Here is a 21026-nt window from a genome sequence, read left to right as displayed (position 1 = left end):
ATGGTCTGACTCTTGAGGATGGTCCTGTGCAGGGCTAAGAGTTGGACTCCATGATCCTTGTGGGACCCTTCCAACTCAAACAGTTTATTTTGTGATTCTGTCATTCTGTTAAACTCTTAATACTGTGTGAGCTCTAAAAAAACAAAGCTCCCAAACGTCCCGCCGAGAATTCAAAGCAGTCCAGTCTACAGACACAGCCGCGTCGCTGTGGGCGACCCGCAGGGGCAGGAGGCGGCAGGAGGAGGGAAGGAGGCAGCAGGAAGGGGCAGGAAGCGGCAGGAAGCGGCGGGAAGGGGCAGGAGGCGGCAGGAAGGGGCAGGAGGCGGCAGGAAGCAGCAGGAAGGGTGGGAGGCCGCAGGAACGGGCAGGAAGCTTCAGGGGTCTCGGCGGCCGCGCTGCGCGGGCTCCGGGTGGGCCGCCTCCCCCTGTGACCGCGCCTACTGGGGCAGGGAGCGGGAAAGCGGCGGGGAAAGCCCGCGGGGAAAGCGGTGCCCTGAGGCGATCGTGTCCCGGCCGTAAGGCGGGGAGCGTTGCCGTGGGAGGAAAGTTTGCAGCGAGGTGCGGTCTGCGCGGGGGCCCGGCGGCATGGCGGGGGTCGGCGGCGAGCTCAGCCTCATGGATAGGGGCGTTCAGAGGTGAGCGAGGAGCGGGCCGGAGGGTGAGGGGTCCGGGAGCGGAGCTGCCCGCCTGACGGCAGCGCCTCTCCTACGCAGCCTGCGGGATGTGCCCCTGCGCTCCGACCTGCACACGCTCAACGCCCACTCCAACCGCATCGCCAGGATCGAGGGGCTCGGCCACCTCCGGAACCTGCAGCACCTGGATCTGTCCGCGAACCAGATCCGCCGCATCGAGGGGCTCAGTGCCCTAGCCAACCTGCGCACCCTGAGCTTAGCCTGTAACCTGATAACCAAAGTGGAGGGTCTGCAATGTTCATTTCTGCCCATTTAGCAACTACTGAACGTTTTCTGAGAGTTGTCTTAAAGTTTGCTTCTGAAATGTTTGCATAAAATTAAGGTTATACAAAGTTAGTATGGGTTACTAACCATATTATAATGTAGATTTAAATATATATATATATACAGTCTTTGTAATCTTCATCATAAAAAATCCTGTAATTTAGAAGGAAAGCCTGATTTTTATTTTATCATTACAGTTTAATATACTCATATATTGTCATAATTTGTTGTTACTATTTTGTAAGGTTCACTTTGCAAGCTTTGATGAAAACAGAGCATTTTTCTGAAAATCTTCTGTTTCTAATTTTTCCTCATTTTGTTTAGGATTGGAAAAGCTCTTTAATTTAACTGTGCTGAACTTGGCATATAATCGTATACATGATCTCTCTGGTAAGTTACTTTGCCAAGTGCAGTAAAGTCCAAAGCATTTGTCTAACTTTAATTTTGAAATGTATTTTGAGAAGTTTCTAGTACTGAAAGCGCTAATTTACCGAATAATTCTAATAAAAGTGGCAATTGTTATTACTCTCAGCTTTCAGGTTTCTAACACCAAGGATTGTTCTAGACTGGAATTTATTCTCTTGTGTTTGGCAAGGCCAAACTTGTTCAGCAGGTAGCACAGTAAACATTTCAAACTTATTTCCAAAAATGCAACTTATGGAAGTTCTTATCTATGTCTGTTGAAATGGTCAATTGTTGCTTGTAAGATTTTATGCTACAGAATCAAGAGAATTTGTAATAGAAAATTAAAACAAACATTGGTAACAACTTTGTTAGTGAACTGAGTTACAAATTGAAACTTCAAGGAAAATGTATATTTTTGCATGTTTTTTAACAGTCAGAAACTAATGTATTTCTTTAAGGTTAGCTCTCATAACTTGCTTAAGTGTTGTACTCTGGTAGAGTACCATAGCTAATTAACATATATAGGCAAGATATGGAACAAGTGTTGTTCTGTCATTTCTGACTGAATATGTTTCAACAAGATGCCATTTGTTCTAAATCTCATAGTCCAGGACTGGAGCAGAAAACATTACTTTGTGCTTGTTTTTTTTTCTCAAATTTCAGGACTTCGATCCCTTCATGGAACCAGACATAAGATTAGCCACATTGAGCTTCACAGCAACTGTATAAGCAATGTTGTTCACTTACTTCAGTGCACAAAGGGGCTGCACTGTTTGTCGAATCTCACACTGGAAAAAAATGGAAAAGCCAATCCAGTTTGTCATACAGCAGGTATGGATCTCATGTTAGGTGGAATTTTGTGCTCATTAGGTTAGTGATTTCCTTTAAGCTATTAGCCGTGTTATGAAGCTTGCAAATTTATTCATAAGCCTGCAAAATCTAAATTCTGTCAAAATTAATTAATTTTTCCCTGGAAAAAATCTTTTTTTTTTTCGCTCAGCGTATTCTCAAAATTGTAACATGTTGTATGGTTCAATAAGACTCAGCATTTTCACTCATTAATCCAGAGGAGAGCCGCCAAAATTAGAGGAATGGAGCACCTCTTTTATGAGGAAAGGCTGAGAATAGGGATTGTTCAGCCTGGACAAGAGAAGGATTTGGGGTGACCTAATTGGGACCTTCCAGTACCGGAAGGGAGACTACAAGAAAGATGGAGAGACACTCTTCCCAAAGGCTTATAGTGACAAGACAGGTGGGAATAGCTTCAAACTGAGAGTTACATTTAGGTTAGATATTAGGAAGAAATTCTTTATGGTGAGTGTGATGAGACACTGGGACAGTGTGCCCAGAGAAGTTGTGGATGCCTCATCCCTGGAAGTGTTCAAGGCTAGGTTGGATGGGGCCCTGAGCAACCTGGTCTAGTGGATGGTCTCCCTGACCCTGACCATGGTAGGGGCATTGGGAACTGGATGATCTTTTAAGGTCCCCTCCAACCCAACCCGTTCTATGAGTCTACGGTACTATTTTAGGTTAAGGTGGGAGAGTGATGGAAACAGAAAGTGTTGCAGAAGTAGGAGGAAATGAGTATTAATATTATAAAGTGGGTAGGTGGAGAATTCAAAGAAAATACGTTGAGATATTGAACTACATAGAAAGGGAGCAGACACGGGAAATAGTCTGCTACTTAGAGACCACAAGTGAAACATCAGTAGCACAATTAGCTTGTCCTTTTCTTCTCACAGCTTTGGTTAACAGCGACAGACTCTAGGAAACTCTGCAGTAATTGGCCTTTGTATCTAAATAGTAGGCAGCATGGAGACTTGTTGGAGACTGCATGTGGATACATCACTTTCAGTTGGGTTGCTTATGCTATTTAAATGTTACACCCTGTTTTCAAGCAAGTTAATGTAGCATCAGATGTATGAGAGGGGGAAATGTACAGAAAGGTAGAAGCAGAGGATTGATACTTCTGGGGAAGCTCAAAGATAATTTCATTGCGAAGAGTAGAACACTAGGAGTAAAACAATAATGTAAAATAGCAGCTATATCATGAGCATGTAACTGATACAGGTGTGATATGTGTACAGTTAGAAAGACACCTCAGAGGTAATTGAGGAAAGCCAAAAAAGGTTTTGAGTCATATTTTCAAAAGCAAGTGTTTTACAACTGCATTCTGGCACTATAAAACAGTAACAGAAGTATTAAAGGTATCTGGATAACTTAGAAAATTCTACTAGTTTTCTTCAGCAAGTATTTACACACCTCTTCATATGTCTGGTGTGACTTACTTTCAAGACTGCAGTGTTCAGAGTCCCAAACTCTTATTAACTCAAAGAAAGTTAACTTCAGTGCTTCACAGTTTCATAATGTCTTATTTCATTCACTGACAAAGAAGTTATCTAAGCTCTTTTAGAACTTGCCTTTCCGTTACATTTGTCTGTCCTTCCATTTGGTACAACTGTGTTGGTGCAGTAGGCCGATATGAAAAGGTTGTCTGTGCAACTGCAGTGTGCTGATGGTTGTTGGGAAGTCCCAAAGCTGACCAGGACAGGCAGGCAGCTTCCCAGTTAATTTAATTTTGTAATGCTGTCTGTTGAATGCCATGGGTGAGGAAAGGTGAGACAATTGTAGATAACTCACTACCTTTTTTTCTTATGTTAAAAATGCAGTGAATCATTTAAGATGCCAGGGTACCTGAAATACACCAGACATCTCCTTAGGAGATTGATTTCAATTTACATGTGGTCTTTTTGTCAAGGTTATAGAGAAACTGTTCTTCAGTCGTTGCCCCAGTTAACAGCTCTGGATGGAAGAAGTATTTCTGGTGAACCAGCGGACCCGGAAGAAGAAAACTGTTCAGATTTGCAGTGCTCAGAAGATGTGTTGGGCTCTTTGGTTTCATCTGGGTGCCCCTCATCCAGAGATCAGGTGCCATAGTTTGTGTGTATGGATTTTAAAATTGACACATTGTATTTTTATATTGTATGCAACTCATTAATGCTACAGGGGTTGTCTTTCCTTCTGACAGAAAAATGTCGTCTTACCACTGGTGACACCACATATCGACCAGGCATTGGCTCATTTTCATCAGCGTACAAGAATACAAGTACAGGGTGCCACCAGCTCCTCCACAGAGCTTGTCTCATCTTCAGAACCAGAGAAGACCACACTTGATAAATTATATAGTGAGATGAGGATTAAAAGAATTGAAGATCAGATTTCACAGATACTGCAAAAGGTGAATTTCTTTTCTGTGATTGCACAGAAAGTTTTGTTTGTTAAATGAGGTGTACCTTTCTGATGAGACAGAAGTCTTCTGGAACTGTCTGGGGTATTTCTGCTGGTATGGGCTGACTATGCTAATGTGTTCTTAATCATTTTGAGAAGCTGGGAATAAAATAAAAACAAGTCTTTAAAACTGTTTGAATTCTGAAAACTTTCATACTGAATAAAAACCACAGTGTATAGAACTAGCAGAGCTATGTGATCATGTTATATTAGAAAATATTTTGTTTTTTACCTTGAAGTCATCAATATAGTAACTGAACCAGAGTAAAACATAAAATGCACCAGAATACTTGGATTATACAGTCAGTGAAAATTAATTTCACCAATAAGTCAACTTGATCTGATATATTTATCAATTATATTGTTTTGTTAACATAGGTAACATACAAGTTTGTTGTGTTTGTCTTGTAACAGTTGGTGGTGTTTGAAAGGCTTTTTTGGTTTTAAGTGCTGTATTTGTTTTATATTTTTCAACAACCTTTTATGCCTAAGGATTTTACCAAACTTTAGGAATTTCAAAAGGATACACCTACATGTTCTCGAGCACGTTGGGTTTATTTTATCTTTAAAACAATGAAATATTTTAGCAAGGAGGGAAGGCATTGTAAAAGTAAAAAATTGGAAGCAATTATTTACTTTTCTCTTAAAGTTATTTTGTGTGAACTTTTTTAAAAATAGCACCTGAATAAGTGTTAGAAATTAGACAAATAGAAATGGTAAAATTTATAGATAAAATTTTTATCTCTTCTTAGGTATCTGACAGCTCAAGACAGGAAGCTCCAAGTACTCTCAAAGCTAAGAGAGACACAGATCCAACTTCGGAGAGTGAAAATGAGAGTGGAAAAGAGAACAACAGAAAGGTCACGAAAAGAAGCAAGATCCCTACTCACCAGAGAACTTCCTTATCTTCTAAGTGTCATGCGAGTCATCTTAAGAACAAAGTAACTGACAGGTATCCTGATGTTTGCCATATAAAGCCAAAATCAATTAATATGAATAGTCAGAGTGAATGTAGTACTTGAAACATTTTCTAAAAGTGGTAGGTTGGGTAAATTAGCGCTGTCATTAATGCGCTGAAAATGAGTAGCTACTGAGATTTCATTCTGTCATTTCTCTGTGTGAGCAGTTTCTGTCTTTAGGTAAGAAAGAAATTGAACTGAAGATTCTAAAACAAACACTTTCAGAATTCTAACAGCTTATATTTCCATCTTTGTTTTAAACTGTGGTGACCGAAGAATTCTCCACAGACAGAACTGAGTTGTTAAAAATAAAAATGCTGTCAGAACAATGGTCAAGAACTGTCCATATTTTCTGATGAAGCTGAAGATGCCATAGTGATTTATTTGATTTATGTAGTAAATATCAGGAGTGATGAGTAGAAGAAGATACAATTTGGAATATATTAGTTTAGTCAGCCACTGCAGCTCTACAGCTACTCTCTTTCTTCAGAATTGTTTCATATCCATGTGATCATAAGATGTATTTCAGATAGCATAAACTATTTCAGATACCATTTTACAGCTGAACGTTTGAATTTAGCTGTTTCTGCTATGGCCTGCTTGCAAATTATTTTCTGCATGATTTTGAATTCAGCTTTTGCACTGAACTGTAAAATTTCATCCTATAAAAGTGTCTGAATCCCTTAAACTCTGCATATTCTTAAACATAGCTTGATGTCCTGCTAATACAGGGAAAAGAAGAAGAGTTCCTCAAAGTGTCCAAACTCCAATCAAAGAGACTCTCATGTTAATTCATCATCAGATAATCAAGACTTGAAAGTAGTGGGAAGAAAAGCTGAAATACTAACTGGTAGACAGAGCAATATAGAAAAAGTAGAAGAAAGTAATTCAAATCCCACAGAGGAATCAACATACCGAGTAGGTTTTGCATCATTTCAAGTTAAATATGACTATGTCTTCACCTGAAGCCAAGTATATGTCTCCAGGTCAGGGTACAATTGGAGGTGACAAAAACAATTGTGTGTAGATAGCATGAAAAGTAGTGGTCCTCTTGTAGTATCAACTGGGAGAGGATTTATTTTGTTTCATTTTTATAGGAGTTTTTGGCCTGGTCACTTGCCCTTTGCTCTGTCATCCATGAATTTCAGAAAGATGGAAGGGTCTTGTTCTACAGTTATAAATATTGTTTGTCATTTTTGGCTATGCTTGAATGTTTCCTACTAAGTTGATACTTACCACATTTTTGTTAAGGCACTGATTCAAGAACTGGATCAGGAGAAAGAAAGGAGGTGGAAAGCAGAGCAAGCAGAGAAGAAATTATTAGAGCATGTCAAAGAGCTACAGCAGCATGCAAAAGAAGAAAAGAATATTCAGAGTATGGCTGTATACACTACAGACAGGTACGGAAACAGTGCTATAAGAGGTTTTGGGGGGTTTTTTAATTCACAAAAATTTTCAATTTGTAGGCTTAAGAAATGAGAGCAGCTTTAAATAAAATACTTTGAAAATAAGACATCAAGAAGAAGTGCCATAATTTCTTTCAGTATTACCTAATGAAAATCCTTTCTGCAGCTTTATTTCTTTTCTTATCTTAGAACAGTATCAGTATGTCACTTAGTTCCATTTCCAGACATTATTTTCCCAACAGTCTGTATCATAACTGTACTTTCAGTTCAAGCTCTAGTAGTGGTCTCATATCATGCTTTCACCTTCTGTTTCCCAATCCCTCTTTCCCTCTATACCTACAGCGATCTTTGTGTTTTTCCTGCTGTGTCCTGGAACAAAGGCGTTTCTGGCCCACAGGCAGTACGTTGTGTGGGGCAGGCCTAGCGCATCTTCATCCTTGTGTAAGTTCTGAGCAGCAGCTTTTTTTATATAAAATCTCCCCTTTTAACAAAGCATTGTTTGTCATCAGGTATTTCTGGAGTTATCTGCTCTACTTGTCTTTTTCTTAACTGCATTTTATTTATCAAAGATGCATTGTCTTTCTTGTAAGAAAGAAATAAGCCAGGTACTTCCTGAGTTACCATCCATGACTGCCTTGGATCCTTTCCCCTTTTTCCCTTTTTGCTTTAGGTTCATTTCCCACCTTTACCCGTTACCTTTTTGTACAAGAAGCTTATTATGTTCCTTTTCTGTTGAGATAGATCTTCTATAAAAAATATTAAAATATTTAAGAATATTTCAGAGTTTGGTAAAGGTAATTATTAAACTGATACTATACATTCAACTTTTGTATAAAGCAAAATGATACTGGAATGTCATTTCCTAAAAGATCTATCTGTGAGGTTGTCTCCAGCACAGGTTTTTTGAAACGAAGCTCTACATAGTAATGCTACACATAACTTCAGTAATAGTTTGCATGTTTTTAAACGGTTTTACATGATGGCTGCAAGTAGTAAAACTCAGTAAAGAACAAGATATGGTGCTACAAGAGCTACTAATGGTTTTTTCCTCAATGTATTTGGCATCCAACTAAATACTAAAATGTTTACAATATAATTTTATGGCATGCATTTTTAGGCTAAAGGAATTGATATTGAAAGAGAGAGATGACAAAGCAAGACTGGAAGCAGATGTCCAACAGTTGAAAGGTGAAACTGAAAAACTTACTAATGAATTAAATCAGGCAAGAAATAAAGAAGCAGAACACCATAAGGCCATGCAAGCTTTAGAAGAAACACTGTCTAAGATGGAGATGCAGAGATTGCAGCAACGAGCAATTGAGGTAATATTTTTCAAGAGCAAATAGAACAATGGCAACAGGGTGGCTACTATAGTTCTGGATACAAAGAAACAGTAGATTTTACAAGTTTTAAGTCTGAGTTTTCCACAATAATAATAGCTAATAACAGGTATCCAGTTTAATTGTCAATTAATGTATTTTATAAACAGAAGTATGTCATGTGATGCAGTCTTAAGATAAAGGAGAACAAGTCCTATGTACTTAACACTGTGAGCTGGATATTTTCTGAAAATATGCAGTAACAAAGACAAGGCTTTTTTAAAAATCAATAAAGATCTTACTACTGGGATGGAAACCTGGTTCTGTTTGTTTTGCTGATCTAAACAATTAAATGCTTTTAATTGCAACCAGAACAAAACAGTAATTGCTGAGAACTTACTTTAAATATTCTCATTGTTTTGGGTGGGGTTTTTTTTGTTTTGTTGGGTGGGATTTTTGGTGGGTATTTTTACATCTAGAGAACATAATGATGTTTTTGTTGTTGGAGGTACTTTGTTCAGTGTACAAATGCAGAAGATCAAGATGCTGGACCAGATATGCCACTACTTCTGTCTGAGAAGTTAATTGCTGAATTTTCAGTGTCCTATATCTATTCCTTTTGGTTTTTTATATTCCTATATTAGCCCATTCCTGTGTCACTGAACATACAGAAACTGAATTCTAACACATCCATCCTGAAAAGTCTCTCAGCCTATAGTGTGATGCTCTAGGAGCTGGTGTTGCTCAAAGGAATGAGAATCTGGGCACTCCCTGACAGCAAACTGCAAGTGCCCATTCATTTTTTGTGTTGTAGTAAGTTAAGACTTCATTTTAAACATTTATCTTAAATTTCTTCAAGTGATACAAAATATACTAAGAAAAAAAAATAAAACCAAACCCAACAAAAACAAACAACAAAACCCCTAAAAAGGACCTGTGCCTTTGTATTCCAGGCTAAGGCATAAAGACTAGATTGCAGCTTGAAGAAAATCTTGTTCTTGTCTTTATGAATTCCACACAGATGAAACAGGTGCAAGAAGCAGAGCTTAAAGCATCAGCAAATGAAAGAGAAGTACAGTTACTTAGAATATCCTTCCGACAACAGAAGGAGAAGGTAAAACAACTACATGAACTTCTTGTATTAAGAGAGCAAGAGCAAAGGTATGGGGTCATCTATTTTCTTTACATAAGTTAATAGAGATGCTAGTATTGCAAACGTATTTTGTTTGGATTTGGTTTGTGGCTTGGGTTTTTTTTTAATTAATGTGAGAGAGAGTCTTTGTTAAAATTTAAATGTCTTCCCACACATTTTCCTGCTTATTTAAGAATATCTTTGTGTCTCATACATTTCTGACTCATAAGTCCATGGAGGCAACTTCCATTTGATAGGTTCTCATCATGTTATATGGCTGAACTCTTTATTTGAAATACTTGATCTGTAATCCAGGAAAAACCAGATAAAAACAAAATTTTATCTGAATTAGCATCTGAACAACTGCATGTAATAACAATAACACAAAGTATTGCAAAAAATAAGTCACCTTCTACAATATATTGCTTGTGGGTGTGTGGGTGAGTTACTTGCCTGGCTGTTTTCCTCTCTGAAAATTTCCCTTTTTTTCAGAATACTTGAGCCTAAGTTCTATACTCTTCATCTAATACAATAAACTATTTGTATAAACTAAAGCAGTAAGTACCCTGTGGGATAGTAGTCTGTGAAAAAGGTTATTAATAAAAAAAGCTGGCTAAATTTTCCAAGGGCAATTGTATTCAGATACCAAGATAGTTGCATGTTTAGATGGGAAGAATCTGATAGCTGTGCTTTGAGGACTTCCAATAATTATCTCATAAATCTCCAAAAGATGTAATGTGAAGGAGAGTGGATAAGTTTTTTTGCTTTAAAACCAATGAACAGAGTTGGCTGGAAGTCCAGGGTACTTTTGCTTCAGCATTCTCCTTTTAGGTCCCTGTTGCTGCTGCTTTTCAGGTTTTGGGTCTGAGTGAGAAGCCACAGTTGCTGGTTGGGTGATGGTTAAGAGAATGACTGCAGAAGAGGGTGCCTGGCTGTACAGGGCATTTCTCTGATTCCAATGTCACTTCCAGATGTTTGTTAACAGGAAAGGAAACAAGTACTAACTAACAGCAAAAAAGCAATTGAATAATTTCTACAAAAATTGAATTAAAAAATAAGGATATTCCTTTGGGTATTTTATCAGTAGTCAACAGAATTTTCCTCAAGGGAGGGTCTTTGTCATAGAATTCTGTGAGATTAAGGAATTTGTCCCATTTATTATGGAATTCATTATCCTTGTTCAGTAACACCAAGGAAATGAATTAAAACAGCAGCGCGAGATACTGCAGTTTGTATCTCAAGTGTGTGTTTGATAACTTCAGGAAAGAACTTGAAAAACGAGTTGCTTTAAATGGACCTGAATTTCAAGATGCTTTGTCAAAAGAACTGGCTAAAGAGGAGCAGAGGCACAAAGAGTGTGTTAAAGAATTTCAGGAGAAAATTAGCATGTCATATCAGAAGTACAGAGAGTTAGAAGAGGAATTTCGTTTAGCTCTAACTATTGAAGCAAAACGGTTTAAAGAGGTAAGACTTAATCTTTCATCTCATGCTAGGTCAGGGTTGTAGTTCTCTTAAATGTGCTTGGGTTTGGGGCATATTTTTGGGCGTTTCTTTTATTGATGCTTTGTTGAGTGGGTTTTTTTCATCTTTATGGTCTTTTCTTCAAGGATTCATGCAAAATGCTGGTAGTAGGCTTTGAAATATCAATGATTAGAACATCAACAGCAAATGCCAAGTCAGCACTCAAAAAACACAGCGTTTTTGTTCATATGTAGAAGTTAATCAAAAGAAACTAGGAAAAACCTTCTGTCTGATGTTACAAATTTCTTTTAAAGTATGTTGAGATTCTATTAGACTATATTCAATTACAGTAAAAATGCATAGGTTTTGACAAGGTTCTAGTTACATATATACTACTGAAGTTACTAGTGAACTTCCTTACTGTTCAACTTTTCAAAATAGAATTTTGGATAAGAATTTTGAAATCAAAATTCAAAACTTGCATACTAAACTTCTAAGAGAACTTATTTCTGTGGAGAGTATTTACATTATTTTACATGTTAAATAAAATACTGAATACTTCACCTTCACTTTGGTTTTCTCCACTTTAAATCAGTTTTAAATAGATGGGAAAAGAGCGGAAAGAAAAGACAGGTTTTACCCTTCAAATCTTTCTGTTGCAAGAAAAATAAAAAATTGAATTAACTTTAACTCCTTTCAAAATTTTAATGACAATCTTAGCATTGAGATGAAATCAAGGCATTATTTTCAGTTCTCAAGCTGTGGTTTTTCTGCTCTGCTTCCCATCTGCCCATGTATTTTTTTGTGTTGTTTTTTGTTTGGTTTGGTTTGGATTTTTGTTTGGTTGGGGTTTTGTTTTTGTTTTTCTTTTGTTGTGTTTGGTGTTTGTTTTGTTGTTTGGGATTTTTTGTTACAAATTTGTAGCTGGTAGAACTGGTTTCAAGTTAAAGTGCGACCAACAAACCAGTAGAAAACCAGTTTCAAATACTCAGTTTTGTCTTATAAAACTTTAGGTAAAAGAGGGTTTTGAAAATAGTTCTGCTGATCTAGTTAAATATAAACAAGGCCTCTTTGAGTCTGAACAAAGGGAAAAAGATATGGCAAGTCTGATCCAAGATCTGACAAGTATGGTGGAAGAACAGAAGGCAAAGATTGCAGAATTAACAAAATCAAATGAAGAAGCTACAGCAAACCTAAAGGTACTTGTTTCAAAGCATTTCAACTACATATATATTTTTTGTAATATTTAATCTATAAATAGTGATTCCATATCAGGTTGATTGACTAAAAGACATGTTTCACATTGCACTAAAACCCAATAGTACCCCACATCAGCCTTTATTCTTGCAACTTGCACTTCTGTTTCTAACAGACCCTGTTCCCTAGATAGAAAAGGACTAGTCTAGACTCATTTGTCTTCAAAAGTGCACTCCTTGCCTAGTGAGCACTAGCTGTTTGTATATAATCAGGTGGTCAGTCAAAACTACAAAACCTACATTACTATCCCCAACCTCTTGTAAATTCCAAGGCATGTGTTGATCAGTGTATGTGAAGTAAAAACTAAATTGAACAAAAAATGCAGTGTAGTTATTAGCAGCTTAATATCTCCTACTTGCATAACATTAGCAGTATTATTCATTATCTACTTACTGTTGAATTTTAATGTTAAATACTGTGGGCACAGTTGCTTTATGGTAACATTCTACTACTATTCTATTACCCCTAAATAATTTTTTAAAATCCCAGGAACATAACTTTTAAACAGATGTATGATCTAGTCCATGTATGTATCCAGTTCATGTTTGTGCTAAAACTTGGATGCAGAACAGTCCCTACACTGTTGTTTCTACTCTCCTCTCTCCACATTGCCGTTGGGGAGTCCAAACATTGTGTTGCTATACAGAATAGGATTCTGCCAGTCAGTGATGCTGCTAAAAACAAGACTGAAAAATACCTATATTAAATAGTAATATATAAAACAAAAGGTAGCCTGTATATATGAAGATAAGTCTTTATCATTGGAAATGAAAGTTTATCCCAGTTCTGTTTCGTTCTGATTTGGTTTTTAACATCTCTGCTTTCTCTTTTGCTTTTTTTGACCTGTGAGTTTGTAATTCTAAACAAGGTTTTTATAATTGCACTGATAATTTAGGGTGGTTATTTAGAAATCAGCTTTACAGTTTTCTGGGATTGAAGTACGTCTACTTGAAGAAAATTTGTATTTTGTAAGTGGGAAGAGATGCAAATAGAACCCTGAATGCAAGCAGAATATTTTTCAGTTAACTTAGTTTGCTGTATTTAAGTATAACCTTCCTAGCCACTTAGTACTGATTTGAAATTTGTTTTAAGGGATCTCATTGTCTTTTTCTAATGTTTATTCATAAAGTGTCGAACTGAAGAACTTGAAACTGTGATTAAGGAGGACAAACAGAAGGCCGCCCAAGTTGAACTTCTAAAAAAGGAAAATGGAAAACTTATTTCTCAGCTGACAGCCCAGGAATCTGTGATTGATGGGTTAAAAATGGAAAGAAAAATATGGGGACAGGAGTTGGCACAACAAGGTAAAATAGTATTTTTTTCTTTGGCAGAAAAATGGTGGTGCTCAATGTCTTACCTTTCAAATAAACATTCCAGTAGAGCTGTGATCATGACAGGGTCTCTGGATGCCTTCCTGATCTTATCCAGTTGTGAAATTGATGTGCAAAAACATATCCTGTAGTGCATGGGTCAATACAGGATCTGTAACAGCAGTTGTGGGAGTCAGTTGCGAATGCAGCTTATCTATTTCCTGAAAATGTCAAAATACCATAATGTTGTACAAAGAGCTTTTAAATATACAACTAGGAAAACAAGGATTTGTAAATAGAGTTACATAATTGTACTTGTCTATCAGGTAAGTCTAATGTAAAAATTGCAGTATATATCTTTTAAAAGTATTAAATATCGGGGGCGGAGGAGCAAAAACTTTGGCATTTTTCATTTTTCTCTACCCATGTGAGTCAGCATCACCTTGTGGGTTGAGATTGGCTGGGTCTGTAAGAACTACTGTTGACTTTTTTCAGAGAAGTTTTCAAAGGATAAAACAGACCTTCAGTTTTACACTTCCACCTAAGTGTTACCTGCCTAGAGATTAAATCCCTACAGTGTTTCCAGTGGACAAAATAGTCAATAGTTTGGTTTCTAAAGTGGTTCTTACCTTCACCTCCACCCCATTTGCCAACATTCTATATCATGAAGTCATCTGTAAAATGAGTCCTGTAGTGTGAATGTCCTGTTTTGCCTAGGAGCTCTTCTTGCTCAGGATCGGGGAAAACTGGAGGCGAAAATTGAAGTTTTAACAAATGAGATTGAGACATTAAAAAAGCAAAAGGAACAGGACAGTGATACCATAAGAATTAAAAACAAAACACTGGATGATCAGACAGAAACAATTAGGAGATTAAAAGAAGTAAGTGCCATATCTGACAATTTCTGTGCTTAACTTTCACTGCAAGTCTTAATTTTAGCTATTGTTTAGCCTGGAGAAGAGGAGGCTCAGAGGTGACCTCATCACTGTCTATAACTACCTGAAGGGAAGTTCTAGCCAGGTGGGGGCTGGTCTCTTCTCCCAGACACTCAGCAATAGGACAAGGGGGCACGGGCTCAAGCTCTGCCAGGGGAAATTTAAGTTGGAGATCAGAAAAAAATTCTTTGCAGAGAGAGTGGTCAGGCATTGGAATGGGCTGCCCAGAGAGGTGGTGGATTCACCATCCCTAGAGATTTTTAAACGCAGATTGGACGTGGCGCTGAGTGCCATGATCTGGTAAATGGACTGGAGTTGGACCAAGGGTTGGACTAGATGATCTCGGAGGTCTTTTCCAACCCAATTGATTCTATGATTCTATGATTCTATTGTAAAGGCTGTAATGAAAGCTGGGTCTGCACTCCTCATTTACCAACTCAGAAATGACAAACAGGCTATCAGTGGCAATTGATTTCATTGAGGGCAAAAGAGGGCTTTTTATTAAATTGATGTACAGAGATGCTACTTTGAATCTCTCATTGAACTATATTTATGTACAGACTTTCTTCTCTCTGACTTGCTTCAGGTTAGTCTTGAAAATTATTTTGAGAGGTGTAACTCGGCATAATTCTTACTGAATAAAGGAAAACAATTTTAAATCTTTGCTTCATGTTTATTTTACAATGTAAATGTTTTTTCCTTTATTCTGTTTTTGTAAATCAATATTTTGGCAGCAGAGGTACTATGTTTTTTTCTATTCATTCCATTCATTCATTTAGAGACGTAAGACTTGAGCTTATTAATCAAAATTTATAACATGTTATGTTAGTCAGAGTTAGATGCATTACTCACTGTTACAGAATGTGAACTCAGTGACTTATGTAGAATAGGTTGTTCAAAAGAAAAGGTTGTTCAACTGTTATGTAGAATAAAAACTCAAAATAACTTTTTTTGTAACTTGCTTTCAATTTCATATTTGTTTTGGTGATTTTTTCTTATTATGACTTTTTTCAGATGAAGTTTGATTAACTGGCTATCACTTTACTAAGTGGTTTTCATTACATTAGAAGAGTGAACTTTCACATGTTCTTTTCCGCTTTATTCCACCATAGACTAAATAAATACTCTTAAATAATAAAGTTAAGGGTGTTTATGTGTTCTAAAATATTTACCTTCTAAAGGGCTTACAAGAAAAAGATAAACAAATCAGAAAACACCATGAAGAAAATCGGGAAGCTCAGAAATTGTTTCATGGAAAGTTGGATGAAAAAGCTGCTGAATGTGAAAAGCTAAAAGAAAAATTAGAAAGACAGCTTGAAAGAAAAGAGGAATTAAAGCAACTGCTAGAAGAAAAGGAAGTAGAACTTGATGACATTAAGAATGCACACAGGTGATACACTCAAGTCACAATAATTCTTTCCAGTTGTACGCAATGCTGCTCTGAAGTTATTCTATGTTTAGTGAGTATGTTCTTGCTATTAAAACCCACAGAAATGAGGAAAAATGGAAGCGTGAAAAACTTTTTCTGCCCCCCTAAGGGGTGGTATTTGTATTCATTGTAAATATTTGCATTTTATTTTCAGTGCACTGAAAAAGAGGTGGCAAGGTAAAGGAGAGATACTAAGCCAGCTGGAGGTGCAAGTTAAACAAATGAAGGAAAACTTTGATATCAAAGAGAAGAAGCTGATTGAAGAGAGAAACAGAAGTCTTGAAACTCAAAGGTGAACACCTTAATAGTTTGTGACTGCTCAGTTACTATAGAGTTTCACTGTTAGTAAGTATACAAAAAGGTTTGATTATATGGCAAAATAATTCTTAAGACTTTTTTAGTACTTGGTGAGGCCAGTTACAAACTCTGTATTCTCGCTATACAGGTGACGTACTTAATGGAATTGGCATTCACTTACAGCATTCATCATTTAAACTTAGCTCTGTTTCCATTTTCTTTGAAAATAACTGGAGACTACACTTGTTCCTCCCTATTACATCCATTCCACTACAATGCTTTTGGTTTACCTCTGTGAGTAAACTCCATGTCACTTAATGACAGGGACTCTTCTACAGAAATCACATTTGCTGGCTGGAGTTGTGCAGTGAAGATGTTTGTGCACATGAGTCACAGCCGGTATTAGGTTTCTTTGAGCATGAACCTCTCAGCTCTCTAGCTCATGACCATGATTTGTTCCTAGCTCATGGAACAAATTGGTTGCAAATCAGAGATCAAGCCAAGCAACTGTGGGTGGTGCACAAGGAAGGGCACAGTGCTTTCACATATGTCTGTGCGGGATAAAGTAAAAATACCTCATGCACTGTGTAGGAAATGGAGGACAGATCCTCAATACTTGCCACAAGAATATTAATAAATCATGGAATTTTTTAGGATGGAAAAGGCCTTTAAGATCTATCATATCCAACCATTAACCCAGCACTGCAAAGTCCATTACTGAACTATGTCCCTAAGTGCCACATTTACAACTCTCAAATACCTCCAGGGATGGTGAATCAACTACTTAGCAGGACAGGCTCTTCCAGTGCTTGACAACCCACTCATTGAAGCAATTTTTCAATATATCAAATCTAAACCTTCCCTGGCACAACTTGTGGCCATTTCTTCTTGTCCTGTCACTTGTTACCTGGGAGAAGAGACTGACCCCCACCCTCATTTAGGTTGTTGTAGAGAGTGATAAGGTTCTCCTGAGCCTATTTCTTACCAGACAAAACAACTCCAGCTCCCTCAGCGCATCCTCCTAAGACTTGTGCTCCAGACCCTTCAACAACTCTGCTGCCCTTCTATGGACTCATTCCAGCACTTCAGTCTGTCTTGAAGTGAGGGACCCAGAACTGGACACAGTACTTGAAGTGTGGCCTCACCAGTGCCGAGTACAGGGGGACAATCACTGCCCTGGTCCTGCTGGCCACACTTTCTGATACAGGCCAGGATGCCATTGGCCTTGTCCTCCTGGGCACACTGCTGGCTCATGTTTGGCTGTTGACCAGCATTCCCAGGTCCTTTTCCAATGGGCAGCTTTTCAGCCAGTCTGCCCCAGTTCTGTAGTGCTGCCTGGGGTTGTGTTCTAAATGTAGGATCTGGCACTTGACATTGCTGAACCTCACAAAATTGGCCTTGGCCCATCAATCCAACCTGACCCGATCCCCCTGAAGAGCCTTCCTGCCCTCCATCAGATCAACATTCCTGCCCAACTTGTTGCCTGTTAATTAATTAATTACTGTTTGAGTCTGTGACAAATGGACTAAGTTACCTGTCATTCTCTTCCCTTGAAAGTAGCAACAGATTTTTAATTTTCTTGTTCCTCTTGTACTGTCAACTTTTTTGATGAATTAATAGTGAAATATGAGGTGATACAGAAAAAGGTACTCATAATCCAGAAAATTATTTCATATGCTTCTAGTATGATGGAGAAGTGTGCTATTCTGCTGCATGTAATAAGCTTAGATTCTTAATATGATTTTTCCTTTATTCTTTGGACCCCTTCTCATGTTTTTGTTTCTTCCTCACACCTATTCTTGAGAAAATACCAGCTAGTTAATAGACTGCATAAAATAAATTTATATTTATTTAGCAGTGATAACCATGTTGTTACTGAAGGAATAAGTTAGTATGACTACAGTTTTTTGCTTTACGTTTTAAATTAAACACTTTGATTAATTATACTTTAGCTACTATTTTAAGGAAAATTATCTGATTAATAAATGCAGGAAAATACCTTGATGGTCAAGTTTGATTTTAAAACAGCCAACAAACCAACAACAAACAAATAAACAAAAAATCCCCAACCAAAACCAACCTCCTCAATTAGTCAATAATACTGGGTTTTGGAACTGTTGGAAAATCAATAGTGAAACTGAAATTTTTTCGAAATAATTCTGGTTTGTGTCAAATATTTGTTGTAAATTAATTCTGTAGTAGAATAATTTGCTTTGCTTTTTGTTCATATGTATTTTAGAATCACTTCTTAAAAGGAGAATTTGCTTGGAGTCAAGAAAATGCTTCACTACTGTGAAGCGCTTTTCTGACACAGGCTCACAGGCCATTTACAAGGTCATACAGTTGAGTCGTTCACTTCTTGGAAAGCAAAAACATAATCAGTAGATGCTTGAGAACAGGTGGAGTTCTTATGCATGTTGACAGTAGCAAGCAATCTTCATATTCTTTGCTAGTGATTAAATGCTTCTGCTAAGAGGAATGCCAGAAGCTCTAAACACATAAAACTAGAACATGTACTTGAGAAAATGACATCTTCTAATGCTGATGTTGGTATAATCATGCCTATGTTTTTAAAATCAAAGGCAGAACTGGACAAAGCAAATTACTTCTGTTGTTTGCAGGAGTGTGATTTTTTTTTTAAATCATTTTTAGGATTGCTGTGGAAAAGCTTCATGAAATGGATAATGCGTGTAGGAAAAAACTTGAGTCAATGTTGGCAGCACATCAGGAAGAACTACTGCAGCTGGCAAATGAAAAGGAAAAACAAATTGAAGCAGCAAATGAAAAAGTAATTCTAATACTAAATGTATATATTTATTGTATTTTTATTTTTATTCTACAGCCACTACAACAGTACCTCTCAGGCTGATCTCTGAATGGAAGCAGCCCTGGTTTAGTACTCAATTTTTGCACAGCAAGAAAATCTCTGAAATTGTGCCATTGTGAAGTTTTTTTTTCCAGCAAAGTTAAGCTCCATGCTATATAGCTGTTATGAATCAATAGCTAAACATTTCCTTACCTACACAGGCAAGAGTAATAAGGATTATGCTAGATAATCCATTTAACTCACCTCTGCCAGTGTTAACAGCTACTATTGCTGTCATATACTGTGTTATTTCTTGGCATGACAACTGGTGCTTTTTCTCCATAAGTTTTCTGGGTTTGATACATTACTTGCTATCTCCTAGAAGGTTAATACTTTTTTTAAAGCAAAATTCTGCTACTGCATCCAAAGTCAAGAGTACCGGGTTGCATATTTAAACATAAGCATGTAACTCTTGCATTGCTTATCAGTGTTAAAAATTGCCAAGATTATACGGCTTTAGGTGTACTAAGAAAAGCAAGAATTGTATTTGATCTCTGTTTCAGGTTTACGCTGTTGAAGAAGAAATGCGGGAGCTTCTGCAGGAAATGGCAAACAATAAAAAAGCCATGGAAAAAAAAATACGAGTACTTACACATGCACTGAATTATATTCAACAAGATCTTTGAAGATTATTTATATTTACACTAAAAATGTGTATTACATAAGCTTAAGCAATCTCATACACTACAATGCACTTTTCCTTGTTTTCTAGAGAATTAAATCTTTGTTGTATATTTTGATGGTTGAGGGATCAGACATAAATGTCTTTATGTTATTTTCATAATAAATAGTAATTTCTAACCTTTTGTTATCTTTAACTGCTGTCAAAATGGATCAAGACAGGTACAGATGAAAAGCATCATATGAAATTAGGAGTTTGCATGTTCAATAAGAGAAAAGAAAGTTGGAAAGTTCTAAGCCAAGAGCTTGAAGCTTTACTCCACTGGGATAAAGATTCTTCTAATGAGAGGTCCAAGAATGTTGAATCATAGAATGGCTTTGGTTGGAAGGGAGCCTAAAGACCATCTAGTTCTAACCCCCCTGCCATGGACAGGGACACCTTCCAATACATCAGCTTGCTCAGAACCCCATCCAACCTGGCCTGGAACACTTCCAGAGATGGGGCATCCACAACTTCTCTGGGCAACCTGTTCCAGTGCCTCATCACCCTCACAGTGAGGAATTTTTTTCTAAAATCTAATCTAAACCTACTGTCAGTTTAAAACCATTCTCCCTTCTCCTGTCACTACATGAGAAATGGACTTCTCTCCATCTTTCTTGTACCTATAAACATGTTTAATCTGCCACTGTTGAAGAATTCATTACTATTGCAACTTAGAGTGGCTCTCTGGCAGCATAGTTTGGTTATCTTGATAGCAATAGCCTTCCTACCAGGCTTTTGAAAGATAAGAGATAACTGAAACGAATCATAGAATCGATTGGGTTGGAAAAGACCTCCGAGATCATCAAGTCCAACCCTTGGTCCAACTCCAGTCCATTTACGAGATCATGGCACTCAGCGCCACGTCCAATCTGCATTTAAAAATCTCTAGGGATGGTGAATCCACCACCTCTCTGGGCAGCCCATTCCAATGCCTGAGCACTCTCTCTGGAAAGAATTGTTTTCTGATCTCCAACTTAAATTTCCCCTGGCAGAGCTTAAGCCTGTGCCCCCTTGTCCTATTGCTGAGTGCCTGGGAGAAGAGACCAACCCCCACCTGGCTAGAACTTCCCTTCAGGTAGTTATAGACAGTGATGAGGTCACCTCTGAGCCTCCTCTTCTCCAGGCTAAACAACCCCAGCTCCCTCAGCCTCTTCCCATAGGGCTTGTGCTCCAGTCCCTTTACCAGCCTTGTTGCTCTTCTCTGGACTCACTCCAGCACCTCAATATCCTTTCTGAACTGAGGGGCCCAAAACTGAACACAGTATTCAAGGTGAGGCCTCACCAATGCAGAGTACAGGGGAAGGATCACTTCCCTGGTCCTGCTGGCCATGCTATTTTTGAT

General features: G+C 37.7%; 1 protein-coding gene across 2 annotated transcripts; it reads left to right on the top strand.

The window, feature by feature from the left end:
• The first annotated feature begins 484 nt into the window (after positions 1-484).
• Positions 485-19826, top strand: LRRCC1 (leucine rich repeat and coiled-coil centrosomal protein 1). Of its 2 annotated transcripts, none has more exons than XM_071554256.1 (19): positions 485-635; positions 780-919; positions 1281-1346; positions 2025-2192; positions 4120-4289; positions 4390-4599; positions 5402-5601; positions 6340-6526; positions 6860-7008; positions 8132-8336; positions 9355-9494; positions 10728-10929; positions 11940-12125; positions 13313-13487; positions 14211-14374; positions 15610-15818; positions 16012-16149; positions 18807-18942; positions 19524-19826. In XM_071554256.1, the coding sequence occupies exons 1-19, from the start codon at positions 586-588 to the stop codon at positions 19644-19646; spliced, it is 3018 nt and encodes a 1005-aa protein (XP_071410357.1). In that variant the 5' UTR covers positions 485-585; the 3' UTR covers positions 19647-19826. The 2 variants fall into 2 exon arrangements, with proteins under 2 accessions (XP_071410357.1, XP_071410356.1); XM_071554255.1 differs by having other exon boundaries at positions 714-919.
• Positions 19827-21026: the final 1200 nt, after the last annotated feature.

This window comes from Pithys albifrons, chromosome 4 (assembly GCF_047495875.1).
Source record: "Pithys albifrons albifrons isolate INPA30051 chromosome 4, PitAlb_v1, whole genome shotgun sequence".
NCBI lineage: Eukaryota > Metazoa > Chordata > Aves > Passeriformes > Thamnophilidae > Pithys > Pithys albifrons.
The sequence above is the reverse complement of the archived record's forward strand: the minus strand, read 5'-3'. Positions and strand labels throughout refer to the sequence as shown.